Below are 13,032 nucleotides of genomic sequence, written 5' to 3'. Positions count from 1 at the left end.
AAATGTCGAGTCATGTTGTCAATGTACCCACATTCACAGAGTTAAAAATGACAAATAATTGTAGAATAAGTTATGAGAATTCATTAGGTAAAAACAATGACTGCAGATGCTGGAAACCAGATTCTGGATCAGTGGTGCTGGAAGAGCACAGCAATTCAGGCAGCATCCGAGGAGCTTCAAAATCGACGTTTCGGGCAAAAGCCCTTCATCAGGAATAAAGGCAGAGAGCCTGAAGCGTGGAGATATAAGCTAGAGGAGGATGGGGGTGGGTATAGAGTAGCATAGAGTCAGGACATGGTTGAAGAGCTTCAGGGCAGAGGAAATGACCTGGGAGTTGCAGTGGGAGAGAGACTCCCTGAGATTCTTGTAGAGAGTGGAGGAAAACTTCTTCAAGGCAGGATCCTTGCAAGAGGATTCGCAGTAGGGTTAAAATCAACGAGGTAAAAACAATGACTGCAGATGCCGGAAACCAGATTCTGGATCAGTGGTGCTGGAAGAGCACAGCAATTCAGGCAGCATCCGAGGAGCTTCGAAATCGACGTTTCGGGCAAAAGCCCTTCATCAGAAATAAAGGCAGAGAGCCTGAAGCGTGGAGAGATAAGCTAGAGGAGGGTGGGGGTGGGGTCAACCATGTCCTGAATCTATGCTACTCTATCCCCACCCCCACCCTCCTCGAGCTTATCTCTCCACGCTTCAGGCTCTCTGGCTTTATTCCTGATGAAGGGCTTTTCCCTGAAACGTCGATTTCGAAGCTTCTCGGATGCTGCCTGAATTGCTGTGCTCTTCCAGCACCACTGATCCAGAATATGAGAATTCATTGTCCAGTGGGTTGTTCTCACAATCAAGAAAATAAAATGTGAAGTAAACATTTGCATTAGAAATTAGAAAGCAGATTTCTCACTGAAAGTTTGCTAGGACAGTGGACGGATATAACTGTGTACTGGAGACGTAATGAACGGAACACAATCCATTTTCATTTCTCTGGGAAAATGCTTATTTTTACATTCTTGAGTCCTCGTTGTGAGCAGCAATCTTTTGATTGAAGTTGCAAAAGCACTCACTGCTGGTCGTCTATGAATGCCGAATGTCAGGTTCAAAATTATGATTTATCCTAGTTTCATTCATTTCGGATCTAGGAAGGAGCGAATAATGAATGGATTCATTGTGGTTTCTTAAATATGACTTTTTTCCGCTCTATTAAATTGGAGCGGGAACTCCTACTTTTCATGCCTACAGAAAGTAGGTGAAAAATGGCGATTTGTTAGTTACATTCGAAACACTCAGCTGATAACGTGAGACAGTCATGTATATTAGCTAAGTGTGAGGACACAGAGAAGATAAATCTGACAGGTCAATGAGACATTGAATTTTGCACAGAAATGTCGAGAAATGTTCATTGTTATTTATTTTCCATTATACAAAACAGATAATGTTGCAAATTAGCTTCAGATGCAGAGATTTGAGATGAAATTATTACTTGCTACTTCAGAAAGGAGTTGCATTATATCAACAGTGGCAGCAAGGCAAGAAATGCAGACGTCGTTTTAGTACAAATCGATATTTTCTTATTTATGTGTTTCATGGGACTTAGCTCTACTTTTCAGGACTGATATATGTCACCCGTCTCCAATGGACCAAAAGCTGAATGGTCCATTGTGGGCGGCACGGTGGCACAGTGGTTAGCACTGCTGCCTCGCAGCGCCAAAGACCCGGGTTCAATTCCCGCCTCAGGCGACTGACTGTGTGGAGTTTGCACGTTCTCCCCATGTCTGCGTGGGTTTCCTCCGGGTGCTCCGGTTTCCTCCCACACTCCAAAGATGTGCAAGTCAGGTGAATTGGCCATGCTAAATTGCCCGTAGTGTTAGGTAAAGTGGTAAATGTAGGGGTATGGGTGGGTTACGCTTCGGCGGGTCGGTGTGGACTTGTTGGGCCGAAGGGCCTGTTTCCACACTGTAAGTAATCTAATCTAATCTGAATGGTCATTTCAACGCACAATTAAGCTTGTTGTTGTCGGTCTGCAGTCACATAATTCCTAATCAGGAAATGTCGGCTGTCTTTTTTCCGCCAAACAACATTCGCACAATCTACTTTATAATATATATATATATATATATATATATATATATATATATATAACCCTCCAAATGCTCCTCTCTGAATTTGCAACTTGTTAGAAAGACAAAACTTCAAAAGTTTGATTTGATGATAAATTTCAATGACACTTCAAATTCTCTCATTGTTCTGTCATTTTTCAATAACAAGTTACTTTTCTTGTTTTTTTTAACACCTTTTTAAATATTTCAATTCCTGATGAATGTTAACTAATTTAAAGCCTGAATTCCTGATTTGGAGAACAAAGCGCTTGCAATGTGATTGAAGGTCTTTTCAATGGTAAATTTTAATGCAGACAGACACTTCTTAGAATGACTACAACATGCAAACAAGACATCCGGGCCAATGAGTCCACACAGGCACTATGATATACAATCCACACAGACGTACTCATCTCCACTACCTCTGCATTGCCATGATTAACACACCTAAGCTACACATATCTGGAAACTATGGGACGGTTTTTCGGGCCAATCCAGCTAACCTAACTATTTTCGGACTGTGGGGCGAAACTGGAGCACCCAGAGAAAGAACTCCTGAAAGACAGTTGCCCGAGGGTGAAATCAAATTCTTATCCTTTGCGCAGCGAAACAGCAAAGATAAACGTTCAGCCACCAGGCCACTGAGACAAAGATTGGCATGACATGCAGTTCCAACATAAGAGGTCTCAAGCCAATGGGTAAGACAACATAAAAATAGATGGGGGCGTGAATTTTAATGGTTTAGTGTTATTATTTATCGAGTTAATACAGTTAAATGAATGTACAAATTATGTCAGGTGATAAGTAAAATACATTAATGTTGCAAACACCACGACAAGATGTTTAACTTTTAATTCATCAATTGAGTATGGGCGTCTTTGGATCCGCCAGAATTACTTGCTGAGAGAACAGTAAAGAATCAAAGACAATGTTGCAGATCTGACGTCGAGAAACAAGAAACAACAGTTTTATTGGACATCATTACAGTATCAATTCCAAATGTTCATTGAGTTTGAATTCCAATGCCTCGCATGGCAGGATTCAAACTTGGATTCTCAGAACGATATCTGCGTCCTGGATTGACATACTTGCAACAATAACGCTAGATTACCATCTTCCTCACTCCCGGTCTTGACATTTAAAGTAAAGGTGCCGAATAACGCAATTCCAAGAATATACAGTTCCGAAAAATGCACTAGTTGTTTCGGCAGACAAGAAAAATACTGGTTATTTAATGTAGGTTCGAATGAAATTAAATGGATATTTTAACGCACTACTTAATTCCTGCCTGAATTTTCTCTGTGTCACAGCATAAATGCAAGTGTTGGTGCAACAGCTAAGCAGTTGAAGCATATATCCACTTTCCTGCAATATGAATCTTGGGTCACGGAAATCCGTCCCGGCGAAATAACTGCCATTTGTAAATCGGACATACAACAGATTCACAACGTAGGTCATCCATAATAAAATGAAACTACCCGATATAGAAAGAAGTAAAAGGACAGATCTTCTGCGGTTTTCCATCTCTTGGTCACTCTGCCTCTTTGCGTTGCTGTGACCATGAAGTCTTCTACGAGCTCTCGTGGCTCTGAGAATATGTCTGATGGTCAGGGCATTCAGCAGAAAAATCAGAGCAAAAGGGACACAAGGAGTCAGAATACGATCCAACCAGTCAAATGCTGCCCAACCAAATGATGTATAAAATGATAATTTAATGCTGCAAAACCATGATACATTATCAACTATGTATAATGGATCGTATATAAAATAACAAGGGACATTTTTAATGCAGCTCAGGCAAGTGACAGTTGCTATAGTCACAGCAGCTGTTTTCTCAGTACAGTATTTCAGTTTCAGTTGCTGGCAACAGATAGCCACATATCGATCAAAGGTAAAAGCAACCGTTAACCAGACTGAACTGTCTCTGGCTGCATAAGTTACGACAGCACTAGCACTGCAGCCTGGAGTTGTTGTCAGGAAACTAATTGGGAAATAAGTACTCCGAATCCGATTCAATATTACAGCAGTGATAATCACGAGCAGATCTGCCACAGCCATGAACAGGAGGTACCACGTGATACATCTGGAAAGGCAACATCTTCCTCGAGCTAGGATAATAATGGCTGCTAAATTAGCTACGAAGAAGCAATATCAGGATTAGTATTTATAAGTATATCGAAATAATAAATGATTCAATGTATAAATTTCAGCCAATGTCATATAAAACATCACATAGAATGGTGACAGCTTTTAACAAAGATGGAGATGTTCAGTAAGTTTGTAAAGCAGGTTTTAAAGATGCATAAAAATGAACAGTGTCATCTGGATGAGCAAACGTGATGAAACGCAAAGAAGCATATTCAATAAATATGATATTGTGACAGTTTAGTTAGAATACTGATGTTCGAGACAATGACATCTACAATAAATACACAGCTGTGATAAGTTGCATTGAATTTCGAAACTTGCATTTAAACATTAGAAAATACTTACCTCAAAATTACAAATTAATTAGAGCACCAGTATTTGACAGATCGACTTGGAAAGCAAACACTTTACTAAAATGTCACATCAGAAATATATCTACCCTGGAAAGACTTTCACAGAATATTTATTACTGGAATATTTCTTTGAAATTGCATATTCAACGAATGACTAATACAATGCACAACTGACTCCTCAATCTTACCAGGAATTGCGATTGCTGAAAAGATTGGGTAGTAAATGGCAAATATGGGACCATTAACTGGGTTATGCATTTCAACAGCTCTGATGAACTGAGAAGTCCGCTTGCAGTATGGAAGGAGTTCCATCCATACCATATTTATACTGATGCACTTCGTGTGGAAAAAAAATAGTGTTTCATCACTCATCATGTTTGTTTCAGCTCATCAAACAAACAAAGAAAGTGATTGGTATTCAATTTTATTTTCCACAGTTATGCATGGAGATGGCATACTGATCTTTATGGTGCTAACCTTAATCTATGACATAATTTTGCTCCTTCTCTTGTTGCTGTTTTATTTTTTTAAGTTAGCTATCTATGTTGGCGTTTAACTCTCTATATTTAAGGATATGGTATTTCAGTCCCAAGTTGAAATTTTCCAACACATAAAATAACAGAGTCACCGAGGAAAGGAGATGGCAGAGGCTCTGTTATTGTTTTCGATAATCAATACTTTGGGCTACACTTGTGGGGTCATTTTCAATAGTCTTCAGCACGTGAGTGATGGTAGGAGCTGTGGAGGGGCGCCTGGGAAATGACTTTGAAAATTAAATATATTTCAGCAACAATGAGCATGAAAATTCTGATTCACATCAACCAATCTGTTTGGAAATCAGCTGTCCTCAAACAGCCTGCCTTCCCCATTGTCCAACCATGTGGTGCTGGAAAAGCACAGCTGGTTAGGTAGCATCTGAGAAGCAGGAGAAGCGACGATTCGAGCAAAAGCCTTAATCAGGAACCAATTAGACAGAATTCAAAACCTGCAATATCTCACATTCTCTGGTCAGCCATGTGCCATGTTCTCCGTGACCACGTTTGGTTGGTTTGATGCAATGAATTGGAGAAATATAGTCATTGGATCACACAGCATGCAAACAGACCTTCTTGAGTCACAGAGTCAGAGACATGTAGAGCACGGGAACTGATCCTTTCGACTAAATGTTCCATGCCAAACCTTACCTGGCCCATCTCCCTCTAAACCTTTCCTCTTCATATACCAATCGAGATGCATTTTAAATGCGACAATAGTACCAGCATCCAGCACTTCCTCTGATAGCTCATTCCATACACGTACCACGCTCTGTGTAAAAGAAGTTGCCCCTTAGGTTCCTTTGACATAGGAATAGGAAGAGAGAGAAGTTCAACACATGCCTACAGGAATGGTGCAGGATAACTCGTGCTTTTTCTGGGGTAGTGCGACCTCTAAAAACAGGATGATCTTAACCTTAGCAGAAGAGTGCCAATATCCTGAGGGGCAGAGAGAATTTTCAAATGGTCTTCATTGAGTTTAAGCTCATTCAACAGAGGGTTGAGAACATATACTGTAGTTCGTGTATGCAGCAGGCTGAAAGTAGTGTTGTCTGAAATGATGTTCAAGGTTGCAAGAAGGCACCAGACAGCAAGGTGTTCATTTGAAATGTGTCCAGTTCAACCCCAGGAAAATCTGGAATAAGGAGTGTGAACTTGTCGTATGGGTTGGTTCCTGGGATTTCGATGATGTGACCATTTCGGTGACATGGGTAGAGCAGGGACACGAATGGTTGTTGCAGGTTCCGGGATTTATATATTTCATTAAGAACGGAGAAGATGGCAAAGGGGTAGAATTGTACCATTGTAAATCAAGCACAGTTTTACAATTGCAGAAAGGACTTTTGAGGACCCGTCTACTGAAGTAGTATGGGCTGCAGTTAGAAAGAGGAAAGGAGACGTCACTCTGTTGGGAGTTTTCTGAAAGCCACCGAATAGTTCCATATATGTACTTAATACATATGCACCTATCAGGCAGTTAATAAGTTCTCAAACGCAGGAATTTGGTTAACTAAGGAAGTTGAATCTCTTGTCAAGTTGAAGAAAAAGGCTTACGTTAGGATGAGATGTGAAGTTTCCTTTAGGGCACTTGAGAGTTTCAAGATAGCCAGGGAAGACCAAAAGAAAGATTTAAGAAGAGCTAGAAGAGGACACGGGAAGTCGTTGGCGAGTAGGTCCAAAGAAGGCTTTATATAGGTAATACAGGAATAAAAGAGTGACTGGAATAGGATTAAGGTCAGTCAGAAAATTATCAGGATTTTGTGCGTTGAGACAGAGGAGATATGGGAAGTGCTAAACGAATAATTTTCGTTAGTAACCACACTTGAAAAATGCAACTTTGTCACGGCGAATACCGAGATACAGGATACTGGACCAGTTAGGATTAATTTTCACAAGGAGGATGTGTCAGCAATTCAGCAAAGTCTAAAACTCGATTATCTGGGATGCCAGGAGGAGAGTGCTGATAATTTGGCTTTGATCTATATGTCATCATAGTCGACAGGAACAGTGCCAGAAGACTGGAGAATAACAAAGGTTGTTCCCTTGTTCAAGATTGGGAGTACAGACAACCTGGTAATGAAAGAACTGAGAGCCTTACTTCAGTTCTCGGTGAAGTATTGGAAAAAATTGTAAGAGATAGGATTTGTAAACATCTGAAAAGGAATAAGTTGATTAGGGATAAGCAACACGGTTTCGTGAAAGATCGTGCCTCACAATCTTTCTTGCGTTCTTTTAGAAGGTGACCAAAGAGTTAGATGATGTTAAAGCGGTTGATGAGGTGTTTCTGGTTTTCAGTAAAGCGCCTGATAAGGTACGCCACGGTCGGCAATTGCAGAACAGAAAGCGGCATGGGATTGAGTGTGGTTTTGTGGTTTAGATCAGAAATTGGCAGGCTGAAATGAGACAGAGGATGCTGATTTTGGAAATTTTCATGCTAGAGTTCTGTCAGAAGTAGTGCACCACAAGGACTAGTTTGGGGCTACTGCTGTGTATCTTTTTTAAAAATTAAAATAGTGTATGAGAACGCCGAAGGATGTGTTAGTAAATTTACGAATGACACAAAAGGCAGTAGAGTTGTGGATAGTGCAGAAGGATGTTTCATGTTGCAGGGCGACAGACAGAAGCAGCAGAGCTAGGCTGTGAGTTGGCAAATTGGAGTTTAATGCGGAAAAAAATCAAACAGGTTCTTCATGAATAGAAGTCAGAGGGAGAGAACCAGTCTGAGCCTGTTACCCCTTCCAATGTGCAAGTGTTTCCTTTATCTTGAAATCCTTCTTCTTGACGCAATATCTGTTAGCTATAATAAAAGTAGCCCTAAAGCCCTTCAAACAACTGAGTTTTCGTAGTCAGCGTCGTTTAAGACCTCTCTAAAAAAACCCAAGGATTGCATAATCTTGCTGAAGGAGCAACTTCCTGATACATCGACCCCGTTTAAAAAAATGAACTATCAATACCCAAAAATGGCTTTATTTTTAAACCCGGTAAGAATGGTTAGTTCTCTAAAACATGCACATAAATTACACTGACCATGCACAACTACAATCTGTCCCAGTCCACCATCAAACGCCGCCGCTTCTCATTCGCGTCTCAATATTACGTCAACAACCACGTTTTCTCGTCCTCCCATAGCACAATTTTCAAAATTTATTGCTATAACAATATGCTGCATTTAAGCAGTCTAAAATGTTGCCCTTCAATAACTCCAAAAAATTCAATGGCTTATTTTCTCTGTATATCATTTTCTCTGAAAAGATACTGGTAACATAAACACGGAAATGTTATAATCCCAACACCAAGCTCAAAGTCTCCTTCTCAACTATCGAATATTTCTGCCGACGAATGTTAAACTTCCTGAAGAAAACTCATTGGATCTTTCTATCTTTTAATCGTGTTCATGCAAGAGCAAAGCACTGACATCCACATCGTTTCTATCAATAGTCGCCTTCAATTACTTTGCTTACTTAGGCCGTGGACAAAACTGGAGCAATGGTTAACATAGTTGTCAGACTGTCAAATACCTCCTGACCGTCTGCTGTCCACTTAAAATTCTTGCTGCCCTTTAGCAATTCACTTAGTGGAGCAGCCACACTGCTAAAAGTTGCTACAAATTTTCGACAAAAAGAACACTCAATCGCAGGAATTGTAGTAATGATATTTTTATCGTTGTTTTCGGAAAATCCCCAATTAACTTTAGTTTTTGCAGCATGTGGGGCCATTTGTCCGTGTCCAATAACATGCGCAAAGAAGTTGACTTGGCATTTGACAATTTCACTTTTTGCTAGGTGTATCATCAAGCCTTCTGAAATTGATCATACAAGTTTAATAGACATTGTAGTTGTTCCTTCCATGTGTCAATAAAAATCACTACGTCATCGATACAAAAAACATAGTTGGCTTGTCCAGCAATGACGCACTCTCACAAGAATTTGCACCAGACCAAACCTTGTGCCCCCACCGCAATACTACTCCAACTTATGCATTGCACTCCCACCCCAGAAAATATTGTTCCCTCAGGTATTGCATTTCTCCAGCAAATATTGTCCCCATAGTTTACCGGCCATTGCAATTTTGCGAGCTCCCATGTTATGTCCCGTCAAATATTTCCCTCTCCAAAATTTTGTGCGCCCCATTTAAATTTTATCCATCCCGAATTTTACCACACAAGCATGTTGTCCGTCACAACATTATTCAACCACTCACGTTCTAATTGAAGCCCGTGCAACAAACCCCACTTCGATTTCATCCCTGACATCTTCCCACCATTATTTATCTGTTGCGGCTACTCTGGGGGTTGGAGCTCACAGGGAGTATGACCAGAGACTCAGTGCCCATTTCCCTGACAGCCTTGCTGCATCGCAAGTACCCATTCCTCAGGCCTCCAACTGAGATAGGTATTTCATTTAGCAAGCCTCTCCCACTTTCAGGTTAGACAGAGTGAGATTGGGGATAGCACTCAGGGCGTGGGGCACAGTAAGATGCCTCTGGATTACCCGTGGAGAGACAACATGAGGGACTGAGATGGTGATTGAGCGTGATAGGAAGAGAGAAAGACACAGGGACAGACACAGGGACAGAGATAAAGTGAAAACTGGAATCAGGAGAGAGACAACGAAGAGAGACAGACAGATTATACAAAGAGAGAGTGAAACAGTTAGGCAGAGCGTTACAGGGGCAATAGAGACTGAAAGATCCCAGGACAGAGACAGAGGTGAAGCTTGGGGTGGTTGGCGTTGGGGGTGTGATGTAAGTGAGAGACAGCGCGAATAAAAACAAACAATAATACCACAGGAAGTAACTGAAAGCCAGACAGAAGGGAGCAGAAAGAGGTCCCAATGAAAACAAGAAAAATACGGAGAGTAAGGAGATGGAAAATAAACTTAGGGAGACAACGAGAAAGGACAGATCGAGAGAGAGATTTGTACAGGAGTACAGATACGAATCCCGGTCAGTGAGAAAGAAAGTTGTGCAGAGAGCTGAACTGCCAATATCAGATTCTAGCAAGACCGAACAATGGAATATTTCCTGGAAAATCCGGGGAGGAGGTGAAGATTCTGGGCGAGATAGATATTTATAGAAAGCTGTGGGACGGACAGTCAGCTGGGCCTATGGATGCAGTGATCGAGAGAGGCAGTGAAATCTTTGCGATCATACTGTGCAAGAGAACGTGTTTTGATCTTTTGCCTCGCCCACCTGTAGCCCAGAACTCATCCCTTCTGGCACAATCCCTGGAGACAGCCTGAGTCTCACACATGTCGCCAACGCAGAGCTTATGGGTGTGTAAATGGATGCATATTGGTTTATCATAAATCTCTCGGTCTCTCTCTCTCTGGTTTTTGAGATTGTATGTGGATCCATCATGGCAGAGTGATTTGATTTGTAAGTCTCTGCGTCATACCGAATTTCCACTCTCAAATGAACTTTCGTCGGGCACTTAGAGTTGGAATGACATTGAGAATGGAAATTTGAAATTTTAAAAATCCAGCACCAAAAGCACAGCAGGATACCAATCGGCGATACCTTCCACAATCTGACACGTCATCCTTCCAGCACAGCAATATATTCCATAATCCGATACTTCACCCACATTTCTCGCATAGCAAGATCCCACTGCCACCTGAACTTCCACAATCTGACAACTGAACACCTTCCCTAGCATCGCACCTGATAAACAAACCAGAGAATTGGAAACAGGAAGGTATTTCAAACTGTCTCAGGACTTTCATTGTCTTTCTATTTGAGGGGAAGATCGATAGAAACATTAATGGCCTACATACGCCATCCATACTCCCAGACGTTGTGTGTCTCTCTGGAAAGTGCCAAACGTATAGTTTCTAAGAAATTCACACAATAGAGAAAAAGAGAAAGAGTCAGAGAGATGGAAATTGATCGAATCAAAGGCAAAATCCTGCGAAACGAACGTAAAGAGAAATAAATCATATCTCATCAGTGACTGACTTCTACAATCTCCCCAAATTGTCAGCAATTGCCATTGATTTCAAACCAACCAAATCGGAACAGATTTCAATTGTGATCAAGAGACAAATCCTTTCTGACTGAATAGTGGTTTATTTTCTGTGAGACCACGCAATGACTCAATTTGGAGGCGTCCCTCCCCAGAGCCTATGTCCCTCCCTCCCTCACACTCTCTTCATCTCTCACACACACACACACATTGTGTTTAACCTGCCCTCAACAGCTGGGTCTCAGACACACCGGAGAGGCAGAAAACAGAAACTAACACCAAAACTAACTTGCTCACCCTATCTACCCAGCTTTCTACTGCTCGAAATTTCATTGATTTTTCTCACTCAGTGTCTGCAACTGTTTTTTTTTCTTCCAATCTCCGTATATCTGTCCTTATGCACCTCTCCATCTGCTCAACTTCCTCTTGCTGAGAATTCAATGTCTGTCTCTCTGTTTCCACGATGTTCTGATGGAAATGCTCTCTCATGACTTTTGTTTACAACATGCTGAAATCTCCCCGAACTATCTTGGAAACATTTGTAATTTAAATATCGCATTTTAGATGACAAGGGGTTGAAAAGAGATGTGGGCTGAGTGTCTGAGTTGTGGGAAAAAGAAAAACCGTAAACTCGAAACAGGATCGGGCCGTCAGTAATGTCAGCCGCGGGGACACATAGACTCATGCCACCGGCCAAAGGAATGCACAGCAAGATATACAGTCAGCCACATTCAGGAGCGCAAATGACTACCCTTAACCTCCCGTCGGAGCGCAACCCGCACCCACTAACAGACGCCCCAACAAAGAGAGGGGCTCGCACTGAAATGAAGGACATTGTGCACAGCAGGCTCCCACCAGATTTCCTTAGCCCAAAACCCATAATGAAAGAGAATGCATGCTTCTGCACCTTCACTGCTCACATTCAGAACCCCTTCCTCGTTTGAACTTATTTGGAATGTGTGGCCACCTGCTAAAGTAGAAGGCTGCAGGCTCTCCTCGCACAATAAAATCGCAGAGGGTGCAATGTGATAACAGATCTCCCACGCTGAATCCAACATCAAATACTAAAATGACCTTTTCAGCTTTGGAGCTGGGCTCGGCTCGAAAACTGAAGTGGAACCCTCACCCCCATTACCCAGAACATGTCCTTGCCTCAACGTACCACCTGTCCCTCTTTCAGCTGTCTCCCCTTTCCCTCCAATGCTCCGATTTTGCCGGCCTGCGGTACCGAAACTACTCACTATGCGGGATTCCACAAACAGCAGACTGTCGAATTGGCCTCTCATTGACTGAATCTTAAGTTTGAGCCTCGACCGAGTCGGATGAGTCAGACCTGCAGTTTCTACTCCTTTGAACTGTGGACGCCTTTCTTCTCTACCCAGTTGCAGAACCTGTGCTGACGCCCTTACAATTCTCTCACCATCCTGAAGAGACAGAAGCGATGTCCCTCTCATTTGGAACACATTCTTCGTTTCGACGTCAACCCTCAGATATTGAAGAAGCGAGTGAACATTGAGTGTTGGGATCCCACCCCATTTGCAAATCCTGATCATACCCACCCAGTTCCCCGTTAAAATGACACGGACCTCCTCTTAGATATTTCTACTTTCCTGCAATTCACAACTCAAACATACAGAGGCCTCGCCAGAGACCAAACTGACAGATCTTGCAATATATCTGACGTGGAGTCAGCAAACGTCTCACTGACAATAATTTTGCTGACGATTTTTTTCGTTTCACTCTATAACTTTTTTTGTCTCTCCCGCTGTTACGACACGGTTAAACCCCTCTGCTAATTTCAAGCAGCAAAACAGAAAAGATTCACCCCGAGCTGTAACCTGTTGAAATTCGACAGCAAAGTACTATCCCAGAGGTCCTTAGTTACAGTAAACGTTAACAACGTTCTTCTTAAAGTCCAACAGAGAATATTAAAACCAACAACT

General features: G+C 41.8%; 1 protein-coding gene across 1 annotated transcript; it reads right to left on the bottom strand.

The window, feature by feature from the left end:
* Window positions 1–3,320: 3,320 nt before the first annotated feature.
* On the bottom strand, window positions 3,321–4,852 carry LOC148148193 (putative G protein-coupled receptor 139). Its single transcript, XM_087994015.1, has 2 exons — window positions 4,783–4,852; window positions 3,321–4,228 (listed from the first exon to the last, which is right to left on the bottom strand). Exons 1-2 carry the CDS (start codon window positions 4,850–4,852, stop codon window positions 3,321–3,323), a joined length of 978 nt encoding a protein of 325 aa, XP_087850141.1.
* Window positions 4,853–13,032: the final 8,180 nt, after the last annotated feature.

This window comes from Chiloscyllium plagiosum, unplaced genomic scaffold (assembly GCF_037043375.1).
Source record: "Chiloscyllium plagiosum isolate Xiang-an unplaced genomic scaffold, Cpla_swu_hap1 HiC_scaffold_14, whole genome shotgun sequence".
In the NCBI taxonomy this organism is placed as follows: domain Eukaryota; kingdom Metazoa; phylum Chordata; class Chondrichthyes; order Orectolobiformes; family Hemiscylliidae; genus Chiloscyllium; species Chiloscyllium plagiosum.
This window is presented reverse-complemented; position numbering and strand designations above follow the sequence as displayed.

What these genes read in the sequence shown, in the direction of transcription:
- LOC148148193 (XM_087994015.1), bottom strand. Translation starts at nt 4,852, where the DNA reads ATGCATAACCCAGTTAATGGTCCCATATTTGCCATTTACTACCCAATC. An exon ending in TTCAGCAATCGCAATTCCTG is followed by an intron (nt 4,229 to 4,782) that starts GTAAGATTGAGG and finishes GCTTCTTCGTAG; the next exon opens with CTAATTTAGCAGCCATTATT.